This window comes from Leopardus geoffroyi, chromosome A3, assembly GCF_018350155.1.
Source record: "Leopardus geoffroyi isolate Oge1 chromosome A3, O.geoffroyi_Oge1_pat1.0, whole genome shotgun sequence".
NCBI lineage: Eukaryota > Metazoa > Chordata > Mammalia > Carnivora > Felidae > Leopardus > Leopardus geoffroyi.
The window spans coordinates 86,520,777-86,547,203 of record NC_059336.1 but is presented as its reverse complement, the minus strand read 5'-3'; the positions used below and the strand labels follow the sequence as shown (position 1 = coordinate 86,547,203).

At 39.8% G+C, this 26,427-nt stretch overlaps 1 protein-coding gene and 1 long non-coding RNA gene across 4 annotated transcripts in view; one reads left to right on the top strand and one right to left on the bottom strand.

Moving 5' to 3' along the window:
• Window positions 1–918: 918 nt before the first annotated feature.
• LOC123580905 lies at window positions 919–6,099 on the bottom strand. Its single transcript, XR_006703524.1, has 2 exons — window positions 6,042–6,099; window positions 919–1,561 (listed from the first exon to the last, which is right to left on the bottom strand). It is a non-coding gene; the product is annotated as an uncharacterized LOC123580905 (long non-coding RNA).
• The window catches only part of NFU1 (NFU1 iron-sulfur cluster scaffold), a 28,613-nt gene continuing 7,426 nt past the window's right edge, over window positions 5,241–26,427 (top strand). Inside the window, exons 1-5 of one of the 3 annotated variants that reach the window (XM_045446322.1) lie at window positions 5,241–5,643; window positions 8,755–8,855; window positions 15,500–15,572; window positions 21,616–21,682; window positions 26,043–26,157. In XM_045446322.1, coding sequence (XP_045302278.1) covers window positions 5,582–5,643; window positions 8,755–8,855; window positions 15,500–15,572; window positions 21,616–21,682; window positions 26,043–26,157 — 418 coding nt within the window. In that variant the 5' untranslated portion in view covers window positions 5,241–5,581. Of the gene's footprint in view, window positions 5,644–6,174; window positions 6,274–8,754; window positions 8,856–15,436; window positions 15,573–21,615; window positions 21,683–26,042; window positions 26,158–26,427 lie in introns of those variants that run through there. The other 2 variants (XM_045446321.1, XM_045446323.1) reach the window with 2 other exon arrangements.

The following is a 26,427-nucleotide window of genomic DNA, read 5'->3' as shown; positions in this document are numbered from 1 at the left end:
GACCCAGGGCTCAAGGCTCACACAGTCTTGGACACAGTCTTGGATGTTTTAACAAAGCAGCTCTCTTATTTTGTGTGTCACCTTGGTTTCAAGCCCCCTTCCTGGGCCTCAGGCAGCGTCCATGGGTGTTAGACCAAAGACCGTCTGCACAGCAAGGTTCACGGATCTTGAATCACACTTTTAAAAAAATGTTTGTTTACTTATTTATTTTAAGAGAGAAAGAGACAGAGAGAGAGAGAGAGCACTACTGGGGATGGGCAGAGAGAGAGAGAGAGAGGGAGAGAAAGAATGCAGGGCTTGATCCCACGAAGCATGAGACCATGACCTGAGCCGAAATTAAGAGTCGAATGCTTAACTAACTGAGCCACCCAGGTGCCCCATGAATCAAACTTTTGAATACTGACTTTTTCCCAGAGAGGAATTCTTTCCCAGGACAAATTCTTTCCTGGCAGGCTTTCCAATGCCTCAGGTAAACATTTATCTGCTGGAACTTGCCACATTGGCCCCCAGAAATGCTTGAGCATTCCTGTTCTAGGTAGAACAGACTAGGCTGCTGACCTCAGGTGTTGTTGCTTATAGACGTGTCAGGAGTGGGTCTCAAAGTTTTACAGAAGACAACAGCGTTGTTAGACCTACCCATATGACAAGCTCAGTGCAAGACACTCGAAACGCATTTTTCTCTAATCCACTTGACCATTTTTGATAGATATTGTTATCCACATTTTGCAGATCAGTAAAGTTAGGGCTCATTCACTCAACAGGTATTTGTTGAGTACGTACTGTGCGCCAGGCGTTGTTCTAGGCAGATGAGATATCTCAGTTACCAAGGAAGGCCCTTTATAGGGGGAGTAAATGACTTTAAATAATTAGCAGACTAATGAAATAAAATATGGTAGAAGGTGACTATGGGACTTCAGAGAGGTTTCAATTCAGCAAGTATATTTTGAGCCTCTCTTAAATGCCAGGCACTGGGAACAGAATCAAGAAGAAGATAAACTTGGAGCGCCTGTGTGCGGTTCACAGTCTAGTGAGACCAGTGTGAGCAGCAGAACCGGGACTCAGTGCTGGTGGTCCAGGTCTGCACTGGCACTGCCGTCCATGGCAGGAACACCTTAATCTTATTTCTCTTTAAACACCCAACACAACGAGTTCCTCTTATGTGAAGCCTTCCTCCTGCCATCGTCTCACCCAGAAATCATCATTCACTTCTCTTACCTGCCACCAGTGGGCCCTCGACATAGCCCTTGGGTAGCCCTTGTTCCCCAGGGCTGCCTTCATTGATTTACAGCGTCTCCCCTCTAGGAGTTCCCTGAGACCAGGAATTGTTTTGCTCATCTTTGTATCCTCAAACCAAGGATTTTAGTCATTTGTAAGTAACAGGAAACCTGACTCCAGTGGCATTGGCAAAATTGTGGCCGATTTTTTCTCATGCGACAAGAAGTCTGGAAGATGGTGGTTGCCGGTAGTTGTTGGTTCACTTCCTCAGGGATGTCATGGCTGAAGCGTGGCTGCCTTGACTCCAGTATTCCCACCCCATGCAAGCAGGAGGAAGGGCCAGCACCTACAGCAGGAAAGCAAAACCTCTTCAGACATTTCTGACAGTCTTCCACACTTGTCTCATTGGATGGAACTGTGCCACATGACAAGCCCTAGTTGCAAGAGAGGTTAGAATTATTATTATTATTGTTATCATCATTATCATTATTAGATTGGACACATTGCCACCTGAGTAAAGTCAGTGTTGGCTAGTAAAGAAGAAGGGGAAAGTGATTATTGGAAGGCATCTAGCATCGTCTGCCTCAATCCCTAGTACAAAGCATAGAGCCTGGGACCATAATTGAGAAAGCATTCAATAGTTATTGAAAGAAAACAAATGAACAAGGGAAAAAGAGAAAAACAAAAAATAGGCTCTTAAATATGGAGAACAAACTGTTGGTTGCCAGAGGACAGGTGGGTGAGGGGATGGGTGAAATAGGTGAAGGGGATGAAGAGTATGTCTATCATAATGAACACTGACTGATGTATAAAACTGTTGAATCACTACATTGTACACTGAAACTAATATATGTTAAATGTACTTGAATTTTAAAAATAAATTAATTATTTAAAAAATAGTTATTTTGGGGTCACCTGGGTGGTTCAGTGGTTAAGCGTTCAGCTTCAGCTCAGGTCATGATCAGGTCCTTGAGTTTGGGCCCCGTGTCAGTCTCTGTGCTGACAGCTCAGAACCTAGAGCCTGTTTCAGATTCTGTCTCTCTCTCTCTCTCTGCTCCTCCCCCACTCATGCTCTGTCTCTCTCAAAAAATAAACATTTTAAAAAGTTGTTTTTTAATCATTTTCAAAAGTTTTCATTTTAATTCCAGTTAACATAGTGTTATATTAGTTTCAGGTATACAATATAATGATTCAACACTCCATACATAACCCTGTGCTCATCATGACAAGTGTACTCCTTAATCCCCATCACTTATTTAAGTCATCCTTCCCTCCTATCTGTGGTAACCATCAGTTTGTTCTCTATAATTAACAGTCTGTCTCATTTGTCTCTTTTTCTTCTCTTTGTTTTTGTTTCTTAAATTCCACATATGAATGAAATCATATGGTATTTGTCTTTCTCTGACTGTCTTATCTCACTTAACATTATACTCCTTAGCTCCATTTATGTCATCGAAATGGAAAGTTTCGTCCTTAAAAAATAGTTATTGAATAAATGGCGAATGAGTAAATAAATGACTTTTTGGCCCATGTCACATGGTCTGGGAATCTTCCCAGGGAATAATTAAAACAGAATTGACATCTTATTGAAATGGTATTAGGGAAAATATCAGTTGTTTATTGATTATCATGGTGAATGAATGTGTGTGGGTGTATGTGTGTGTGTATGTGTGTGTGTGTGTGCATGTGTGGTGTAGAGACGGTGGGAGAGAAAAAGGGTAGCATAAATAGATACAGATATCTCAAGTAGTAGTTTTACTTTTTCCTATAAGAGTCACCCTCCCTCTAGGATATTTGGGGAAAAAAATGAAGGCTGTTTCACATCTGCTCCTGAGTTGTCCACCTGGCTGCTGTCCCTAGTTTCATGTGCCAGTGGTTATAATCCTCTCCATAGATGCTACACCCTGCTTTGGCACAGTACCAGGTAAGGGGTGAATGAGGCCAGGCCCTCTCTTTCTGCTGTCTGCACAGTCATCACACGGATTGAATGTGTGTACTGGATTTGACAAAGGGTTCGGGTGACGACATCCATTCACTCAACTAGTTCTTTTTTTGACCACCTACTATGTGCCAGGTATTATACTAGGAGCTGGGGTACAAGAGTAAAGAGACAGACATGCCATTCTTAAAGTTGAGGGTGTAGCAGGGAAAAGTATCATTACAAAAATCAATACCCAAATTCATGATTTTAAGTTGTGATAATGCGCTATGAAGGAAAAGGAGACTGTGTGTTGAGAGAGAATAACAGAGGAGACTATTTCAATGGGGACGAAAAGAAGCGTCAGGAAAGGCCACCTAAGGTAGGATATTTAAGGAAAATATCCCTACCTTATATTCAGACCGGGGGAATTAATACAAGGTATTCAAAAAAAAAAAAAAAAAAAAAAGGAGGGGAAAAGGAAAAGAAAGAGAGAGGTGGGAGGAGGGAGGCATTCCCCACAGAGGGAGCAATTTGTGCAAAGGCACTGAGGTGGGAAATAATTTGACATATTAAGGAACTGAAAACAGCCAGGGAAAGGGAAAAAGAGAGGAAGCTGGCACCTCTATGCAAATATGTACACAAATAATTTTACATAAATGGGATCATACTGTATGCAGTTTCTAAACTTTTTTTATTTTTCACCACATCATTAATGTAAATAACCAATACTCGGCAAAGGTTTTTTGTTTTTTTTTTTAATCCAGTTTTTGTAAGGGCAAGAAACACATATTCTGATGGCTGACTGAAATGCTAACTAACTAGAGGGTATTATGCTAAGTGAAATTAGTCAGAGAAAGACAAATATCATATGACTTCACTTATATGAGGAATTTAAGATACAAACAGATAAACATAAGGGAAGGGAAGCAAAAGAATATAAAAACAGGGAGGGAGACAAAACATAAGACACTCTTATATATGGAGAACAAACAGAGGGTTACCGGAGGGGTTGTGGGAGCAGGGATGGGCTACATGGGTAAGGGGCATTAAGGAATCTACTCCTGAAATCATTGTCGCACTATATGCTAACTAACTTGGTGTAAATTAAAAAATAAATTAATTTAAAAAAACATAAAAAAAAAAAAAAAAAAGAAATGCTAACTGGTATAAACTTCCTGAAGTTTTTCAATCACAAAAGAATGGGGAAAGAAAAGTGCCTGGAAGGAGGTCCCAAAAAGCACCAACATTTAAGAGGCTGGCAGATGAAACCTTGCAGGAGGAGACAGAGGAGTAACCATTAAAGTTGTAGGAAACATTGGCAGTTGTGTTGCCAAGGAAAGAGATTATTAAAAGGCGGGAGAAATCTTCAACATTCGATGTTCCAGGGGTCAAGAAAGGTAATAACTGAGAAGGATTTCTCAGGTAGAGCAACATGGATGTTGTGAGCAGTCTTGAATAGAGCAGCCAGGGTGGGAGTGGGGGAATATTGGGACACAGAAACTGGTTTCAGTGGTTTGAGTGAGAGGTGAAAAACTAGAGATTAAAAGTGTAGACAACTCTTGGGGCGCCTGGGTGGCGCAGTCGGTTAAGCATCCGACTTCAGCCAGGTCACGATCTTGCGGTCCGTGAGTTCGAGCCCCGCGTCAGGCTCTGGGCTGATGGCTCAGAGCCTGGAGCCTGTTTCCGATTCTGTGTCTCCCTCTCTCTCTGCCCCTCCCCCGTTCATGCTCTGTCTCTCTCTGTCCCAAAAATAAATAAACGTTGAAAAAAAAAATGAAAAAAAAAAAGTTTCTTAAAAAAAAAAAAAGTGTAGACAACTCTTTTATGCCATTTGGCTCTGAAGGGAAGAAAAGAGAGAGTGGTGGCTGGAGGCAGATTTGGAGCAAGGCAGGAGTTTTCTTTTTGGGAAGGAAATTAAAGATAGGGAAGAAAGACTGGCCCCTACCCAGGGCCTGTTCCTGAGTGGAAAAGTCACACTTCAGTCAGGATCTAAAAGAGAGTAAGGGGGCAAGCCTTGGACTGCACTGAGGTCTAGAATGAATGTGGACTGGAGGGTGAGCAGGATCCTACTAATGGCAATGGGCAGGTTTACGGTTGGAGAGCAGCATTGTGGTGCACGCAACCTTCGGCAGAAGCTCCCATCAAGAAGGAAAAGCGAAGCACTGCTGCGCGCATGTGTGCTGAGTCGTACCTTACCTAGGGCGCCTGCGCAAGCGTCCCCGGGGCTTCTCCCAGCCCTGGTCCAGGCTCGCTGTGTAGGTGGGCAATGGTTGCCGGGAGCCGGGAGCAAGGTTCCCGTCCCACCCGCAGCAGCACCGCCCGCCGCCGGCAGGGTACGCTCTCCACGGAGCCTGTCCCGCTCCTGGCCGGCCTGCGCCTGCGCGGGGTTTCCGCCAGTCGGCGAAGCGGCGAGAGCTGCCCCACTTGCTGCGCACTCGGACTAAGATGGCAGCGGCGGCCAGGCTGGGTTGGGGAGCTGCGGCTGCAGCCGCAAGGCTGTGTAGGCGGTAGGTGACGAGCCAGGAACTCCGCACAGGTGTGCCGCCGGGCTTAGTTAACCAGCGGAGTGGCCGCTGCCCCCGCAGCGGGGTGGGCAGAAGTGCCCCTGACCGAGCTTTCGGGTGCGCCCCCGTCGCTTCAGTTGGGGGTCTCGCCCCGAGGTGGGCGCCTATCGGTGAGGCGGCGCTGCGCCCTCACTTCGGGCGGGATCTGTGGCGCCCGGTCCCAGGCGCTGAAATCCGGCGCCTGAATCCCTGCGGTGGGGAGGTCCGCAGAGACTGGCTGCAGAGACCCCACGGAGGAGATATTTTAAAAATCAGTGTGGTCCCCTCCAGCCTTTCCATCATGTGCAGTCCCTCTGCTTTTTAAACACAAATCAAAATATCTACAGAATGGGAGAAAATACCTCAATTCCTCATTTACTCAGTAGGCCCAGAAAAGGGGACGTGACCTGTATGAGGTCATATAGCTTCTAAGTGATGGAACTCTGATGAGAATCTAGACCCCTAGATTTCCTCCGTATCACCTAGAGCCACTCTGTTGCCTTGTTTTTTCCCCTTTTGTACAACCCGCCTTTGAGTTTGGCCTCCCAGTGACATCTGTCAACGTTGGTTAGATGAAAAGGGTTGATAACTTAAGTAGGTGTCGAACCCTGATTTTGCCACTGGAACAAAAGGACAAAAGGGCCTACAGGGTTTCATCCAGTGAATGTTAGGGATTTTAGTGCTAACGATGTCCTTGAAATTTAAAAGCATTAAGTTTGCTGAAAGATTTGTTAGTCACCTACTATCCCCTTGTGCTGTTTTGGTAGATGTCTTACTGGAAGAATTTAACTTACCTTTACTATTTTTTTTTTAAGTTTATTTATTTAGAGAGAGAGAGATTGAGAGTGAATATATGAGCAGGGGAGGGACAGAGAGAGGGAGAGAGAATCCCAGGCAGGCTTCATGCTGCCAGTGCAGAGGCTGGCACTGGGCTCCATCTCCTGAACCTTGAGATCATGACCTGAGCCCAAATCAAGAGTAGTTGGTGGCTCAACCGACTGAGCCACCGAGGCCCCCCCTCTCCTTTACTATTTGTCACTTTATTTTTTTTTTTTTATTTTTTTATTTTTTTAAATTTTTTTTCAACGTTTATATTTATTTTTGGGACAGAGAGAGACAGAGCATGAATGGGGGAGGGGCAGAGAGAGAGGGAGACACAGAATCGGAAACAGGCTCCAGGCTCTGAGCCATCAGGCCAGAGCCCGACGCGGGGCTCGAACTCACGGACCGCGAGATCGCGACCTGGCTGAAGTCGGACGCTTAACCGACTGCGCCACCCAGGCGCCCACTATTTGTCACTTTAAACCCATCTGTGTCACAGTATCCATCCATTCTGTTGCCTTTTCTGTGGGCCTAAGGGATAAGAATACCGGTCTTCAGTGTGTATTCCCATATTCCAGCATAGTCAAGATTTAGGCAGTGAGCTATGGATAAAAATGTTTTCACCCCAAGCCTTAAACCTCATTCAGTAATTAATTGGGCACCTATCACATAATAATAGTGGTAGCCAGCATTTACTGAACTGTAACTACAAGGCTAGGCACTGATGTATGCACTTCACATGGATTATCTGGATCCTTTTATGGCTCAGTCTTTGAGGTAGCTGTGAATATTTCATTTTAGAAATGAAGAACTGAGGCCATCTGTCATGCTTGCTGCTGAGGGGCACAGAAATGGAGACACCCCTTCCCTTAATGAGTTTGCAGATAAAAATAATCAGAAAATATTTTTAAGTGATCATATATATATTTAAAATTCTTTAGCCACTGCTGTGAAATGAAAACTGTGAAGAAAGCAATAGTATTCTTTAAAAAACAATTTTTTTTAATGTTTATTCATTTTTGAGAGACAGAGTACAAGTGGGGGAGGGGCAGAGACAGAGGGAGACACAGAATCTGAAGCAGGCTCCAGGCTCTGAGCTGTCAGCACAGAGCCTGATGTGGGGCTCAAACCCACAGATTGCAAGATCATGACCTGAGCCCAAGTCAGACGCTTAACCAACTGAGCCACCCAGGTATCCTGATAGCAATAGTATTCTAAAGTAAACTGGATTTTAAAGTAACTTGCATCAGACTTCTAAAAAATTTTTACTGAAAAAATTTTTTCCTTTTTTGGTAATATTTGTTTTCCCTTCTCCCTTCATTTTTAATTTGTTAAAACCGTGAAAAAATAACCAGTTGGTACTTCTCTATCACAGAGAAATAACCAAAGTTACAAACACTGGCTTAAGAGGTTTCCAGTCTAAAAGCATATATATAGGGGATATATATATATGGCTATAGCCATATGGGTGGCTCAGTGTGTTAAGCGTCTGACTTTTGATTTTGGCTCAGGTCATGATCTCACAGTTTGTGGGATTGAGCCCCACATCGGGCTCCGTGATGAAAGCTGGAGCCTGCTTTGGATTCTCTCCTTCTCTCTGTCTCTCTCTCTGTCTCTCTCTCTCTCTGTCTCAAAATAAATAGATAAACTTAAAAAAAAAAAAGCATATATGGATTATTACCTTCTTTAGTGGTTTGGAGGAGAATAGTACACTTTCTGTTAGACTTTTTGAAGTATTGAGATACCTTTCAGAACAGGTAGTATTGGTTCTCTCCAGGAAAGCATGATGGTAGAGACAGAAAAGGGAGGGAGACTTCAAAGTATTTACTTTTGTTCCCTTTGAATTTTGAACCATGTGACTCTATCACCTAGTTTTTTTAAAGTTTGAAAAGAAGGAAAAAAGCAATTTGTAGTTCTTTGTATCCTTCATGCAAAGAACTAAGCTAAGAGTCTGGGAATCCAGGTTATAAATCACAAATGTAGTTGCATTTCTGTTTCTTACATTGGATATTGCACAATCCTGTGTACACTCAGTTATCAAGACTATAAATTTCCATTTGAGCTCATGTTTTTAAATTGTTTGCAGATATTGCTTGCCTAAAGAAGGGGAAATAATGTGGGTGGAGAATGAAAATTCAGCTTTGTTGTTATTTTCATTATTTATATATATATGTGTGTGTGTGTATAAGAAGTAGAAACTGAGCTTAAAAGATTATCTCTTGAAATGTCATTTTTGTTTGTTTTTAAATGTAGATTCTGTCCTATGATGAATCTGTATACCATGACAAAACAGCCTCTGCATCAGTTTGTACAAAGACCACTTTTCCCACTGCCTGCAACCTTATGTAACACAGGTAAAATTTCATCTCTTTAAAACAGATTATGTTTCAGAAACTAATGAAACTATGCTCAAAATTTTGTGGATCATAAAAGACGAGAGTTTGTAAATTTCCTATTCAGATGCATAAAAGAACATGGCGTTTTTTTGTATCATAACTTCATGCTTGACTGTTACAGGTATGCTTGGCATTAGATTTCAAGAATCCTGAGCACAGTGTCCAATAGATCTATGAAATCTCGGTATCTTGTGTAACACATCTTCTGGAACATTGTTCAGGAAATGATTTCTGAAATGAAAATATAAAAAGAAGTTACAAATGGGTTTGTTTAAAAAACTTGTATGTATTTTAAGCTCCTGCCCTTCTTATTTTGAGAAGAATGCACCTAAAATCAGTAAATTTCTAGCTTTCATCGAGGCTTCAGGAAATAGTACTTTCGATGTAATTTTTCTTTTTTTGCATCCAAATCAATTAACTATGGCTTTCTTGATAATTTTGTTGATGTTACATGCTTTTTTTTCTTTTATTTTTGTTAATATTGGAAATAATGAAGACAGGATTTGAAAATTATTGAACTGTGACCAGTGTCATGTGGTTAGGGAACCTTGGGAGCTGTCTCTGTGTGTCTGTGTAAATCTGTGCCTTTGTGTACTTATGGAGCTATAAGAGTTTGGATTTAGCTCTTGGGCCCTCTCCCATTTCTATCACTGCCTTGAACACCTTGTGGCTGTACTCTGGCAGGTGGCTGACTCTGGCTAACCACATGATCTAGATCTGGGTAGATAAGAGACCTTACATCCCCTATATATTGGGGCAAGAAGAGGAGAACCTTGCATGTCTCCTTGAATCACAGAATGAAAATTTAGGCATAAATAGTAACTCAGCATGTTAAGCTACTTTAATTGGACTTTTAAATTTTGTAGGGTGGAATTATGTGGTCCTCATGCTTTTCAAATTGGAAACCCACTGATTATAGTCTTTGATACTATAAGCACCATACATCTATAGTTTTGGAAGAGCTTCTGCCTACCTATTACCTATTAGACCAAGCATAATAGGAAAATTATTTTAGATCAGTCTATTTTGTTGGAACCCTTATGACACATTCAGGGGTATCTTTCTGGATGATGGACTTGGGTGTCATTTCTGAAATACCAAATTAAATCCAGTTTAGACTATAATTGGAACGATTTTGTTAATGCCTAGTCAAATTCCTATTTTGAAATAGCTTTGCTCATTGTCAAGAGAGAAAGCTTATGTTGTGTTATCATATATTTTCTACTTCAAAAAGTGTATATAAATTATGCTGTCTTAAATTTTTTTTTACATTTACACTTTTTTAAAGTTTTTATGTTTTTAGTAATCTCTACACCCAACATGGGGGTTGAATGACCCTCAGATCGAGAGTGGCATGCTCTTCTGACTGAGCCAGCCAGGCGCCCCATGTTTACAGTTATTACCTTCAAGTATTTCTAAAAACCTTTCTTACTGCGTGTATAGTTGTACACAAATGGACTGAGTAGAAAAATGCCATGGGGTGCCTGGGTGGCTCAGTTGGTTGAGCATTCAACTCTTGATTTCAGCTCAGCTCATGATCCCAGGGTCGTGGGATCGAGCCCCACGTCGGACTCTGAGCTGAGCGTAGAGCCTGCTTGAGATTCTCTATCTCTCTCTTTTCTTCTGCCCCTCTCCCCCACTTGTGTACTCTTTCTTTCTCTCTCTCAAATAAAAGCTTTTAAAAGAAAGAAAGAAAGATGCCAGATTCAATTCTTTAAATATTGTGCTACAGTGTTTAATGTGTGCAGAGATTTTGGTTACCAATAAATTATTAAGAAAGGCCTTACCAAATGATTGGTCATAACCAAGGTTAAAAGAAGCTTGTTGTCTTTATATTTATAGAAATTGGTGATAGTCCTTTCTTTCTTTATTTTTTAATGTCTGTTTACTTTTGAGAGAGAGACAGAGCATGAGTGGGGGAGAGGCAGAGAGAAAGACACACACACAGAATCTGAAGCAGGTTCCAGGCTGTCAGCACAGAGTCCGACGTGGGGTTCGAACTCACAAACTGCAAGATCATGACCTGAACCGAAGACTGACGCTTCACCGACTGAGCCACCCAGGCGCCCTGGCAGTCCTTTCTTTAATGTTCCATCTGAAAAATTGTTCCCAAGTCACACAGATTTTCAAAGGAATTTATTGGTTGGATGTATAAGTATTTTATATCAAGTATTTGGACTTTGGGGCACCTGGGTAGTTCATTTGGTGGAGCGTCTGACTCTTGATTTCAGTTTGGTCATGATCCCAGGGTCATAGAATTGAGCCCCGAGTCAGGCTCCTTGCTGAGCGTGGAGCCTGCTTGAGAGTCTCTCTCCCTCTCTCTTTCTCTCTTTCTCTCTCTCTCTCTCTCTCTCTCCCCCTCTCACCTGCATTCACTCACTCTTTCTCTGAAATAAAAAAAAAAAAAAAGAAAGAAAAAAGTATTTGGACCATGAGGTTATCATTTTATTTTATATTTGTTGTTTTTAATTTAAACATTTATTTTAAATTTATTTTTAAATTTTTATTATTATTTTTAATTTATTTTTACTTATTTTTTTATTTGAGAGAGAGCACGAGCAGAGGAGGGGTGGGGGGTAGAGAGAGAGAGAAAGAGAGAGTGGGGCTGGACCCCACAACCTGGGACCAGGACCTGAGATGAAATCAAGAGTTGGATGCTCAACCGACTGAGTCACCCAGGTGCTCCTGAGATTATCATTTAAAATTTTTCTCTTTTTTTAGGATTTGCCCGGTTACCAAGTCATCAAGTGATAACTTTACAGGACAGTGACTTAAAATGTATGGGAGTTTTAGTTTCAGTTTCTCCTTCACCAAGGAAATGACACAATGTTAGTTAGGTGGCTGCTTGGCTGCAGGGCAAAAACCACTCTCAGCTGTCAAATTAGAATCTTCTCTTATAATGAGTAAAAAAAGCACTTCCATACCAATCATATTTTTTGCCAAATTTCATTTCTTTCTAATTTATTTTTTATTTTATTTTTTATTTTAGCACGTGAGTGGAGGAGGAGGCAGAGGGAGAGAGAGAGAATCTTAAGCAGGCTCCACACTCAGCTCAGAGCCCTACCAGGGGCTCATTCTCACCACTGTGAGATCATGCCCTGAGCTGAAATCAGGAGTCAGACACTTAACTGACTGAGTCACCCAGGCACCCCTCTCTTTCTCATTTAAAATAAAACCGGGGGTGCCTGGGTGGCTCAGTTGGTTAAGCGTCCAACTTCCGCTCAGGTCATGATCCCACAGTTCATGGGTTCAAGCCCCACATCGGGCTCTGTGCTGACAATGTGGATGGAGCCTGCTTGGGGTCCTTTCTGTTTCTCCCTGATTCACGCTTTCTCTCTCTCTCAAAATAAGTAAATAAACTTAAAAAAAAAAATAAAACTGTTGCTTTTTGATATTTTACTGCTTTTCCTTAGATGTATGATACGAGGATTATGACAGGATAGGAAGACTGATCTTAAATGTATTTTCCTCTGAATGCTTGACACTAAGTGTGGAGTGGCAGTATGTATAGTGGTCAAGCAAGTCCATGGTAGAAGATTGGTGGGGCTTGAATTCTGTCTCTGTCTCTTGATTAGCTGTCTCTTGAGTGACTTTGAGCTTTAGTTTCCTTATTTATAAAATAGGATAAAAGCGGTGTTCCTTGAGAGAATGGAAGGATTAAATTATGTAATTCACAGAGAGTGCTTAGCATCGTGGCCCAGCACATGATAACTATTAAATAAATTAATCTATTTCAGTGTACTGCTCTGAGATGAGAATTGTCTTGTTTTGGTTGGAAGGTTTATTTTCATAATAAATAATCAGGACCTGTTTAGTAGTTTTAAGACTATTAAAACCCCAGTACTATCTTTTGTCCTACAAGCTATTATCATAATAGCAAGGTAGGAGAGTGAAGGTTCTGTTCATTTTTTACTCCTTTAATGAATTCATTCTTAATTCCTTCTTGGCCCTAGAAGAAGCAAAGAAGAACCTGTAAAGATAAGTTAAAAATATTTCAGAAAGTAATTCACGTAGATTTCCACTTTCATGATAATTTATAATGTCACTGACTATACCATTGGGCAAATTACTTAACTGTAAGCTTCAGTTTCTTCATTTGTAATATGGGAATACAGTAAAACCTTGGATTGTGAGTAACTTGTTCGGCGAGTGTTCTGCAAGGCAAGCAAACATTTCTAACAAATTTTAACTTGATAAACGAGCGATGTCTTGCAATATGAGTAGTACATGATGCCAGACGTCACATGATCACAACTGAGCCAGTAGTTCTCTCTCTCTCTCTTTCTCTCTCTCTCTCTCTCTCTCACAGCGGGATTGTGAGTGATCATCTCCCATGCTCAGATGCTCAGTTTCAGGCCGTGGTGTTTGGCAGAAATCAGTGATTTTTCAGAACGTTGGGAGGGGCCCACAGCTGGCACTAGTGTATTTTTTGTCGCTTCAAAGCACCTGGGGACAGTCCTTTGCTTTTCCATACAAGAGTAAGCTTAGGAATGCTTTGCTTCATTCTAGGTCAGGCTGCCTGCAGATATAGACCTTTCCTCGGCTGCTTTATTGCCAGTTACATTAAATACAGTATATGACAAGAATTTATTAATACTGTACTTTAGTCAGCATCCGTGTGAGCATATACATTGGCCCCCAGGCAGAAAAAGATTCCATTCAGCCAGTAGACAGCTCAGTGATTCTGTTAGTGATAGTGAAAGTCATTCTACACAATAACCTTCCTCCCTCACACCAGCCACGAAGGTTTTCAAAGGTAAGTGCAGGTTAATTTGTTTATTTTTTCCTTATATTTTGTATTTTCTGTATTATTTTGTATTATATTACAGTATTATAATCATTTTTATATGAATATTTTTTTGGTTGTGGAACGAATCATCTGAGTTTCCATTATTTCTTATGGGGAAATTTGCTTTGATGTACAAGCATGCTTCCAGAATGAATTATGCTTGCAAACCAAGGTTTTACTGTAATAGGGGTTCTTCATAGTATTATTAAAGACTTAAATATATATAAAGCACTCAGCCCTGTCTCTGGCATGTAGTAAGTACATACACAATAAATATTAGTTTCTATTATAAATTTGTCTTTAAAAGAATGGTAACCAGTAACTTCTGGGGTGGCTCAGTCAGTTGAGCATCTGACTTTTGATTTCAGCTCAGGTCATGATCTCATGGTTTCTGGAGTTGAGCTCCACATTGGGTCCACAGTCCAGCTAGAGATTCCTCTCCCTCTCTCTCTGCCCTTCCCCACCTTGTGCACACACATGCACATGCGTGTGCTCTCTCTCAAAATAAATACGTAAACATTTTTTAAAGAAATAAAAGAATGGAGGGGTGCCTGGGTGGCTCAGTTGGTTGAGCGTCCGACTTCGGCTCAGGTCACAATCTCACAGCTCGTGAGTTCGAGCCCCACACCGGGCTCTGTGCTGACAGCTCGGAGCCTGGAGCTTGCTTCGGATTCTGCGCCTCCCTCTCTCCCTGCCCCAACCCACTCTCATTCTGTCTCTCTCAAAAATAAATAAACATTTAAAAAAAATAATAAAATAAAAGAATGGAAGCACTTTGGAAAGAAAAGAATTAACATTTTATTGTTTTTAATATCATGGTGATGATGGTTTATGATTACGATAGCCATTAGTACTAAGTCAACAAATAAAATACATTTAAGACTCTGGAATGATGATATGCCTTCCTCGTTAAAAGTAGGATACTGCTGGGATGCCTGGGTGGCTCAGTTGGTTAAGTGGCCAACTTCGGCTCAGGTCATGATCTCACTGTTTGTGGGTTCAAGCCCTGCGTTGGGCTGTGTGCTGACAGTTCAGAGCTTGGAGCCTGCTTCGGATTCTGTGTCTCTCTCTCTGCCCCTCCCCTGCTCGTGCGCGCGCGCTCTCTCTCTCTCTCTCTCTCTCTGTCTCTCAAAAAATGAATAAGCATTAAAAAAAATTTTTTTTAAAGTAGGATATTGGTAGAAAGTGTTGAGTAAAAAACTAAATAATCAGTATTAATATAAAATTCAGTGCAATTATCCTATATTGATAAAGTTCATTGTTGTCTTTAAAAATTATTTTGACTTCTTGGGCAATAAAGCCTTATTTTCTTTTCTTAAAAAAAATTTTTTTTTAATGTTTATTTTTGAGAGAGAAAGACAGGGTACAGGTGGGGGAGGGGGCAGAGAGAAAGGGAGACACAGAATCTGAAGCAGGTTCCAGATTCTGAGCTGTCATTGCAGAGCCTGATGCAGGGCTGGAACCCATGAACCGTGAGATCATGACCTGAGCCAAAGTCGGACGCTTAACCAATTGAGCCACCGAGGAGCCCCAAATAATCAGTATTAATATAAAATTCAATGCATTTATCCTATATTGATAAAGTTCATTGTTGTCTTTAAAAATTATTTCATCAGCTTGGACAATAAAGCTTTATTTTCTTTTTTTTTTTACTTCTTTTGATTCTTTGAAAATGAGCACTTCATAGTCCATAAACTTAACTACCGTTTTTTTTCTGGAATAACATTCTTTCTTCTTTTTTCTCTTTTAGTGAGATACATGTTTATTCAAACACAAGATACCCCAAATCCCAACAGTTTAAAATTTATTCCAGGAAAACCAGTTCTTGAGACAAGGACCATGGATTTTCCCACACCAGCTGCAGCATTTCGCTCCCCTCTGGCTAGGTATATTGCTATTTCTTATTTGCTTTTACCAAGAAACATAACTGACTTTGGGGGTGAGGCAGCCTCATTTAGTAATCGCATTTTTATGTGTACTGCACTGTTTTCAACGTAAAGAATACTTTATTTTCTTTTCAGGTAAGAGATAAAGGAAAATAATAGTTGATATTAGGGAACCCTTGAAAAGTGATGTATTTGAGAGATCTATATCATGGCTAAATAAGAATTTGTATTTTTACTTAAAAAAATTTATTAAAATGATAATATAAATTTTCATTCCAAATATTTAAAACTGTTTGTAAAAAAACATTGAAAACTTGTTAATTTTTTTCCCTAAGGATAGCTAAATTTTTAGATATTTCAAAATGAAATAGTTTCTAAAATATTCCATTCAGAACTATAAATAATAATAGTTATCAGGTTTGCCATGATTTTTTAAAGACCAGTCATTGGGAGACCGTTTTAAAATTCACTAGAGGGGCGCCTGGGTGGCTCATTTGGTTAAGTGGCTGACTTCGGCTCAGGTCATGATTTCACGGTTTGTGAGTTTGAGTCCTGCATCAAGCTGTCTGCTGTCAGCACAGAGCTCACCTCAGATCCTCTGTCCCCATTTCTCTCTGGCCTCCCCCACAGTCTGTCTGTCTGTCTCTCTCTCTCTCAAAATAAAAAAATAAGCATTAAAAAAAATAAAATTCACTAGATTAAGACATGTTAAATGTATGTCAGATGAAAGACAAATGATAAAGTTATTAGAATGAACCTCTTTTTAATAATAGCTAGAGACATTATAATAAGAAATATTATAGTCCTGAGGTGCCTGGATGGCTCAGTCAGTTAAGCATCTGATTGATTTCAGCTCAGGTCATGATCTCACGATTCCTGGGATCAAGCCCTGTGTCAGGCTCTGCACTGATAGCACAGAGCCTGCTTGGGATTCTCTCTCTCCCTCTCTCTGTCTGCTCCTCTCCCAATTGTGTGCGTGCACTCTCTCTCTTTCTCTCTCTCAAAATAAATAAATAAACCTAAAAAAATATTAGAGTCCACATCAATTAAAATTTTTGTAATGTAAGTCTGATACTGATTGCCAGGGATATTTGGAAAGTAAAGCTTAGATTAACTACTTCTGTACACACAGCTGTTTTATATGTCTTATTTATGGGAACCAGAAATATGCTTATCTCAGGTGTGTTTTTTTTAATTTCTCATTAATAAAAATGCACATTTCCTTTGACCTACAGATGCCACTTATTAAAATATATCTTAGAGCATTTGTTTTTCATACTTTTTTTTTTTTTTTTAATTTTTTTTTTCAACGTTTATTTATTTTTGGGACAGAGAGAGACAGAGCATGAACGGGGGAGGGGCAGAGAGAGAGGGAGACACAGAATCGGAAACAGGCTCCAGGCTCTGAGCCATCAGCCCAGAGCCCGACGCGGGGCTCGAACTCACGGACCGCGAGATCGTGACCTGGCTGAAGTCGGACGCTTAACCGACTGCGCCACCCAGGTGCCCCTGTTTTTCATACTTTTTGATGCAGGTGACACTAAGAAACATTTTATATTACAACCCAGTACATATATACACATGTATTTAGATAGATTCCAAATACATGTTACTATATTTTTCAATGGGGCACAGGTATTCAATGGGACAATTTTTATCCTGACAGTGTGTAATACATTCTTATTTCTTTTCTTGTTCTCTTTATTCTATTCTGTTGTATTGTATTAAAGTCCCATTCAATACCTAATTGATTTCACAAGTTACTAGTGGGGTTGAAAACCACTTTAGACAACATCCACATATGTACACAAGGTGATACAAGGATGTTCCTTTCCTTACAGCCTTTTTGGTAATAGTAACCTGTTGGAAACAAGCTAAATATTCATCAGTAGGAAGAGTTCAGTAAACTTTGTTCATGCATAGTCTGCAGATAATTTAAAAAGATGAGGAGAACCCTCATTTACTATCATAGACTGGCCTCTAAGACACACAGTTAGGTGAAGAAGGCATGTTGCAGAACAGTGAGTACAGGGCACCTGGGTGACTCAGTTGGTTAAGTGTCCTACATCGGCTCAGGTCATGATCTCACAGTTTGTGAGTTCAAGCCCTGCTTCGGGCTCTGTGCTGATGCCCAGAGCCTGGAGGCTGCTTCAGATTCTGTGTCTTCCTCTCCCTTTTCCTCCACTCACACTGTCTCTCTCTCTGTCTCTCTCTCTCAAAAATAAATAAACATTAAAAAAAAAAAACAGTGAGTACAATATGATTATTATGTATATAAAGCTAAAAAACACAAAACAAAAATATAGTAACATAAAGGTCTAGAAGAATGCACCCCCAACTGGTAACAGTGAACTTGGGGGAGGGGTTGGTCAAGAGTCATTTTCACTTTATATAAATAGTTTGAAATGTTCGCATCAAGAATGAATTCATGTATTTTTGTATTTAGGAAGAATATAAAAGTAAGAAGACTCTGTTCACTTACAGATAAGTTGGAGATTATTTCTGTCAGATGTTCAGTTGGCAAAAGCCCTTTTCAAATTAGTAGCTCATTTCCTGGATTCACAGAATTTATTATCTTCAGTCAAGCAAAACTAATCTCGTTTTTGTTGTTTTAATAGAGAATGTTTTTGCTCTAGGCTAGAATGTAAGCTTCCTGAAAAACCGAGACCAGTTTGTCTTGCTCATCATTGTATTTCTGGTGTTTAGCACAGTGTCAGATATTTAGCAAGTTTTCAAATATTTGTTGAATGAGTAACTGAATGAATGAGTAAATGATAGTGTATCTTACTTCAGAGAGGCATCTGAATTGTTTCTCACTATCCTTATGGACACGACAAAGAAATGTAAGTCGAGTGTAAATCTGTCTCTAGAGACATGTAAGAGGATCCTTAGTATCTGTGGTATTTCTGTGGTTGCCATGTTTATTCAATAATTCTCTTTGTCAGCAGCATTAATAATGATAAAATTATCAATTTTCAGGTGGGAGGAATTGTTTGTATGTTACATGGCAAAATTCAGAGGAATTTTTAAGAAGTTTCACTAGGCTTGGGGCGCCTGGGTGGCGCAGTCGGTTAGGCGTCCGACTTCAGCCAGGTCACGATCTCGCGGTCCGTGAGTTCGAGCCCCGCGTCGGGCTCTGGGCTGATGGCTCAGAGCCTGGAGCCTGTTTCCGATTCTGTGTCTCCCTCTCTCTCTGCCCCTCCCCCGTTCATGCTCTGTCTTTCTCTGTCCCCCAAAAAATGAATAAACGTTGAAAAAAAAAATTAAAAAAAAAAAAAAAGTTTCACGGGTAAAGCAAGTAAGGTAAAATCTAACAGGAACAAATGTTAAGCCTTGTTATTTAAATTTTTTAAATGAGTAGCACAATTACAGGATGGAAGAATCTGACCTTTCAGTTAATTTCTGTTGGATATGATGCAGTACTCAAAAAAGTCAAACATTAACGGAGTCCTAGGGTCCAGCTCAAGAGAGGTAACAGTCTTTGTGCTCTGAATAAGTCACACTACGTTTGGGATATGTGTTCAGTTCTGGGTGTCATAGCTTGGACATTATAGGAGTTGGAATTGTCCTAAGGAAAGTAGCCTAAATGGCAAAGCATGTTTAGTCTATTTGAAACACCTTTCCAGCTTTTTCTTTCTTTAGGGACAGAACCTATGAACTCTTGCCTACAGCAGTTTCCCTGACTGACATGGCCCAAAGATTGGGTTGATTTTTCGCACCGTCCTTTCATTTGAAAAAAAACAGCTTTGCTAACAGTGCAGATATACAGAGCCAATCAGAGGACCTACTTACAGGTCTGTGCTTGGGTTTATTGGATCATACTATGCAACCAAATATCTTGTAACTTCTTATAAATTTAATGTTGAATGGTTGTGTAGAGGACCTGGGTGACATCATTTCAGACAAATTCCTAAATAATTTAAAAATAGTAATTCCAGGGAGCGCCCAGATGGCTCAGTCGGTCAAGTGTCCAACTCTTGATTTTGGCTCAGGTCATAATCTCACAGTTCGAGAGATCTACCCCTGCATCAGGTTCTGTGCTGACAGCGGGAACCTACTTGGGATTCTCTGTCTCCCTCTCTCTCTGCCTTTCCCTCCTGTGTGCATATGTGCTTGCTTGTTCTGTCTCTTGAAAATAAATAAACGTCAAAAAAAAAAATAGTAATTCCAGTAACACTCTTTCAATGATAGACAAAGAAAAGGTAAACTGTAACCTTTTTTGAAGTATATCAGCTTTTATTCCTAAAAGGGGATAAGGGAAAAAGGAAATCGCTTTGGAGTGTATACTAGGTATGTATGGTACATATATCAGTGATGCGGGAAGGAAGGTGCATTTCAAAATCCTGTAGGGGCTTTTCAAATTATAATCCTCCCTTCCTCCTATTTTAGAGGATTTTATTATTTTTTTTTTTAATTTTTTTTTTCAACGTTTATTTTTGGGACAGAGAGAGACAGAGCATGAACGAGGGAGGGGCAGAGAGAGAGGGAGACACAGAATCGGAAACAGGCTCCAGGCTCTGAGCCATCAGCCCAGAGCCTGACGCGGGGCTCGAACTCACGGACCGCGAGATCGTGACCTGGCTGAAGTCGGACGCTTAACCGACTGCGCCACCCAGGCGCCCCTCTTAGAGGATTTTAAAAATTAGTTTTATTGAGGTATAATTTATATGAAATGAAATTCACCAATTTTATTTTTTATTTTTATTTTTATTTTTTTTTTTCAACGTTTATTTTTTTTATTTTTGGGACAGAGAGAGACAGAGCATGAACAGGGGAGGGGCAGAGAGAGAGGGAGGCACAGAATCAGAAACAGGCTCCAGGCTCTGAGCCATCAGCCCAGAGCCCAACGCGGGGCTCGAACTCACGGACCGCGAGATCATGACCTGGCTGAAGTCGGACGCTTAACCGACTGCGCCACCCAGGCGCCCCAAATTCACCAATTTTAAGTGTACAGTCCAGAGTTTTGTTAAATATGTATATTTGTATAACTGCCACTAAAATAAAAACATAGGGACATTTTTATCACTGCAGAAATCCCTCATTTCTATTTGCACTCATTCTTCTTGTTTCATTTTCATACCCTGGTAACTATTTTGTTTCATGGCAATGCATTGCAGCTTTGTTGAGATATAACTGATGTAAAACATTGTGTAAATTTAAGGTAATCAGTGTGCTGACTTGATATACATGTGTATTGCAGAATGCTTACCGCAATAAAGTTAGTTCACACATCTGTCACCCTGGTAACTGTTGATTTCTTTCTGCCACCACAGTTTTACCTTTTCTAGAGTTTCATATAAATGGCACCATATAGTCTTTTGTGTTTAACTTCTTCCCTCCCTTCCTTCCTTCCTTCCTTCCTTCCTTCCTTCCTTCCCCATTTAACTTATTTACATATCTTTTTAAGTTTATTTATTTATTTTGAGAGACAAAGAGTACAAGTGGGGACAGAGTGGAGAAAGGGAGGGGGAGAGAGAGAGGGAGAGAGAGAATCCCAAGCAGGCTCCATACCATTAGCGTGGAGCCCGATGTTGGGCTCAAACTCACGAACCATGAGACCATGAGACCGTGAGCCAACGTCAGATGCTTAACCAATTGAGCCACCCAGGCAGCCCTGGCTTCTTTTCATTTAGCACAATGCTTTTGAGAGTCCTCTTTGTTTTTGCATGTGCCAGTAGTCTATTCTTTTTTATTGCTGGGTAGTACTGCATTGTACAGGTACACACAGTCTGTTTAGTTATTCACTAATTGATGGATGTGTCCAGATATTTTTTTGGCTTTTATAAATAAAGCTGTTATAAAGGTCCATGTACACATCTTTGTGGAACATGTTTTCATTTCTCTTAGGTAAATACCTAAGAGTAATTGCTAGATCAGAGGGTAAGAGGATGAAACAAGATTAGCCATGAATTGATAATTGTTGGCTGTGAATTGTTCGTGCTGGTGATGGGTATGTAAATGCTTTTACTTTTCTCTCCACCTTTATGTTTAAACTTTTCTATAATAAAGCATTTTATTTTCTCTTATTTTTTATTATTCACAGGCAGTTATTTAGGATTGAAGGAGTAAAAAGTGTCTTTTTTGGACCGGATTTCATCACTGTTACAAAGGTAAACATAGGATTATATAAAATAAGATGTGAAGTTTAGTTTTTTCCGAGTCCAACATTCCTTTCCGAATTTCCTTTCTTAATGTATTTTATGCATATTGGTACTAAAAATCTCAAGTTAAATTTACTTCTCGCATTTCTCAAGTTAATTATTAAGTAGAATTTTCAAGTTGAAATTATCCAAATCCCTTGTTTTTCAAAAGAGAAAAACTTTAGCTTCAGATGGTTAAATGCAGCATCCAGGATTATATATCTACCCTACAGCAGGGCCAGGACTCAACCTGGGCAGAACTAGAATTTAGGCTCCAGTTATTATTTTTTTACTAATCCTTTTTTATTTCATAATTGAAATTTTATTGGTGGCTTTGATATTTTTACTAGTTCTTAATTTAAAATGAGAGAGTAAAAAGAAACAAATAATCAAACTATATGTTTCTATATTTGACCAACAGCATGAATATGCGTCTCCATTCGAAATGGGCTCTTTTCATCATGGCATCTCCCACATTATACATCCTGCTGTAATACGAGCAGTGCACTGTGTAGTTCTGTAGCACTTGGTTAACCTCTAAGTGTCAAAAAAATATGTAAATATGCTACCCAATCCAACAGCTGAAGTGGTATCTGCTAGAAGAGGTGGTTTCATTTTTAAGTCTACTAGATTAGTGAGAAATGAATTGTTTAAATTTGAACTATGTATACTTTTAGATCTGTTCGTTGATATGTATGCACTGAACTTAATCACTTTTCAGTATCTTGTCAAAATCGAAAGTTTCCATTTAACTCTTCTTAAGCAATTTGAAAGGATTGCTCTGAGTTCTTGATGCACAGATCGGACTGATAACAGTGGACTGGTTTAGTGACATGGTACAAATAGTCCAGCATTCTCTTGTAGCTCTTTATGTGTAGAGGAGAATTAGGGTTTTCCTCCGTGGTGGCAATCCCAATGGCCATAGTTCTTGCGGATATCCTGACTGTAAAATGTTTTTCCCTGTTGTTGAAAGTGTTAGTGGCCCTACATTCTCAGAAAGTCCTTTCTTGACCATATTAGTTGAAGTGGCCATCTGTCCAGGAGCTCATTACCCTGTTTATTGTCTTCGTTGTACTTGTCACTTAGTCACTTTCTTTTTCGGTTAATTTTATTACCTGTCTTTCCTATACTGGAATGTAAACTCCTTAAAAGATAGAGATTGTCCATCTTGTTAAATTCACCTGGAACAATGCCTGGCACATAGTATGCACTTTGAGAAATTTGTGTAAAACGAAACAATGATGTAAGATTTCGTAGATTAAATTTTCAGGTTTCTGTCAAAAGGATTGTGGTGTGTAAATCTGTGTTGACTGATCCCATGTCTTTACCAGTTTAGAGACATCTGGCCTATCTTTACTATTCTTTAATTTGCTTTCTTTGGTATTTTTTAAGGGTCGGGGGAGGACCAGCTTTTGTTTAATATTTCCAACGTGTCTGGTATGGCATTTACATAGCAGAAGTGCTTTATATATATTATCTAATTTAATTCTTAGAACTAGGTATTCTTGTCTTCATTTTATAAGTGGCAAATTATGTATTTATTTTAACAAGTGTTTTTTTTAGTCCTATTATATACAGGCCATGGCATATAAAAATTTTTTTAGATGAAAACATGTGATTATGTCTTTCAGAGTTGTTTTTTTTCTTTGATTTGATTTTGGTAAGTCATCTTTTATTTCCTTTTTTGTTTATAATTTAGTTACTCTTTTTGGAATTTCTCTAGCTCCACTATTTTTCCTTAAGTGAAATGATATAACTAATAAATAATCTAAGTTAGGGCATATATTGATATTTAATAGGTAGAGTAGATTTGTTTTCTTTCAGTTACCTTCCTCATTATAGACTATCTCATCTACTTGATAACTTTGGCTATTGCCCATTTCCCTTTATTTAAAGTTAATCATTCATTCCTTTAAAAAAAATTTTTTTTAATGCTTATTAAAAATTGCTTATTAGGGAGAAATGGAATCCGAAGCAGGCTCCAGGCTCTGAGCTGTCAGCACAGAGCCTGACATGGGGCTCAAACCCGTGAACTGTGAGATCATGACCTGAGCTGAAGTTGGATGCTTAACCAACTAAGCCACCCAGGCGCCCCTGAATCATTCATTTCTTTAGCAGAGTAAAGATAGTTTTCTATTCTTCCATCCTTTGAAATAACTTTGATACTTTCAGTATTTTTTTTTTTTTTTTAAGTAAGCTCTATGCCCAACATGGGGCTTGAACTCATGACCCCAGGATCAAGAATCACATACTCTACTAACTGAGCCAGCTAGGTGCCTCTTATTTTTTTCTAAATAAATAAACTGCTTTTTTTTTCCCCCATGTAGACAACTTCAGAATAGTTTTCTTTTTTTTATTATCAATATTTCCCTATTCAGTAGAGCCTATTATTTATTTTTATTTAAAAATTTTTTTAAATGTTTATTTTTGGGAGAGAGTGAGAAAGAGAAAGGGAGCATGTGTAAGCAGAGGAGGGGCAGAGAGAAAGGGGGACAGAGGATCTGAAGCAGGCTCTTTGCTGATAGCAGACAGCCTGATGTGGGGCTTGAACTCATGAGCTGCGAGATTGTGACCTGAGCTGAGGTGGACGCTTATGTGACTGAGCCACCTAGATGCCCCTAGAGCCCACTATTTGATGAAGATTTTGAGGTAGCCCTCTGATCCATATTCCAAATAATTTATTAAAATGTTACCTAGAACTATTTCCCATTCCCAATCACTAAGGCAACTCACTAGTTTTGTTCTTATATCCACAGCAGTGCGCATTTATCTTGTCTTCTGTGTACTGTCTCTAAGTTGGTTCTTAGTCCATGACAAAAATAGCCCCTTTTATGCATGTAGACTCATTTTTAATAGTATTTAAGGATAGGCACTAGCTGATAATCTCCTGAGAATCTAAATGGATTGCATCTAATACTTTTTCCTCCTAAAGAGCTCCCCTTTGAAAAACTAAAACAAAACATGCTCCCTTTATCTTTTCAGATGTTCGTACTATTTAGGTATTTAATAATCCCATCCTTTTTTTCTTTTTTAAGTTTATTCATTTTTGAGAGAGAGAGAGAAAGAAAGAATGCAGGTGCAAATGGAGTAGGGACAAAGAGAGAGGAGAAAGAGAATCCCAACCAGGCTCCATGCTGTCAGAGCAGAGCCCAGCATAGGGCTCAGGGCTCCATCTCATGAACCGTGAGATCATGACCTGAACCAAAATCAAGAGTTGGACACTTAACTAAGTCACCCAGGTGCCCCATAATCCTTTTTTTTTTTTTTAATGTTTATTTATTTTTGAGAGAGAAAGGCAGAGTGCAAGTCGGAGAGGGGCAGAGAGAGGAGACATAATCCGAAACAGGCTCCAGGCTCTGAGCTGTCAGCACCGAGCCTGTTGTGGGGCTTGAACTCATGAACTGTGAGATCATGACCTGAGCCGAAGTCGGACACTCAACCGACTGAGCCACCCAGGTGCCCCAATCCTGCCTTTTTTTTTTAAATTTTTTTTTTTTTTTTTCAACGTTTATTTATTTTTGGGACAGAGAGAGACAGAGCATGAACGGGGGAGGGGCAGAGAGAGAGGGAGACACAGAATCGGAAACAGGCTCCAGGCTCTGAGCCATCAGCCCAGAGCCCGACGCGGGGCTCGAACTCACAGACCGCGAGATCGTGACCTGGCTGAAGTCGGACGCTTAACCGACTGCGCCACCCAGGCGCCCCTACTGCCTTTTTTTTAATGGAATCAAGTAGTTGACCCGACACAGAGGTTACATAATTAAGTATTCTTTCTTAAGGATGCCAGGCTTGTTGGAGGTCCACAAGCCCTCTAGCACAACGGCCATAGATAAGACACCATATTATATGTTTTGCTTCTACAGTTGTGTCATTGGATTTCTTCTACTCTTGAGTAAGATAGTAAGTTGAATTCTTTGAATACTTGGGGGTTATCTTGTATATTTGGTCAAGTAACTGTATCCTATTTTCTTTAAAAGAATGGGAAATCTCTTTATCATTCTCTCTAAACACAGAATTCATGCAGTATTTTAACTCTCTTCACCACTGAAAAAATATCTTTATCCCCTATATAAGACATGGTATATCCAGCGCACTTAACACAAGTTTGATGAATGAATGAATAAATGCATGAGGAATGTTCTAAGATTCTAAAAGTCATTATAAACCAGATCTATTAAGAACTGGAATTAACATGTGTTCTCCAGAAATGAGTGCTATTACATAGTATAGGATATATATAGGAAACGATTCTTAAAAGATTCAGGGTGTTATTCTGTATTCGTCTTTGCTTTTGATTAGAAATACAGCATTTTCCCTTAAATATTTACAGGAAAGTGAAGAGTTAGACTGGAATTTACTGAAACCAGATATTTATGCAACAATCATGGATTTCTTTGCTTCTGGCTTACCCTTAGTTACTGAAGAAACATCTTCAGGAGAAGCAGGTAATATGTTCGATAATATTTATTTTCATTTTATAAAAAAAGTTTCTACTTTCCTCACATTTGTCTTGATTTCAAAAGTCATGAGAATACTAGGACGCCTGGGTGGCTTAGTTGGTTAAATGTCCGACTTCAGCTTGGGTCATGATCTGATGGTTCATGAGTTTGAGCCCCACATCGGGCTCTGTGCTGACAGCTCAGAGCCTGGAGCCTGCTTTGGATTCTGTGTTTCTGTCTCTCTGCCTCTCGCTTGCTCACACTCTGTCTCTCTCT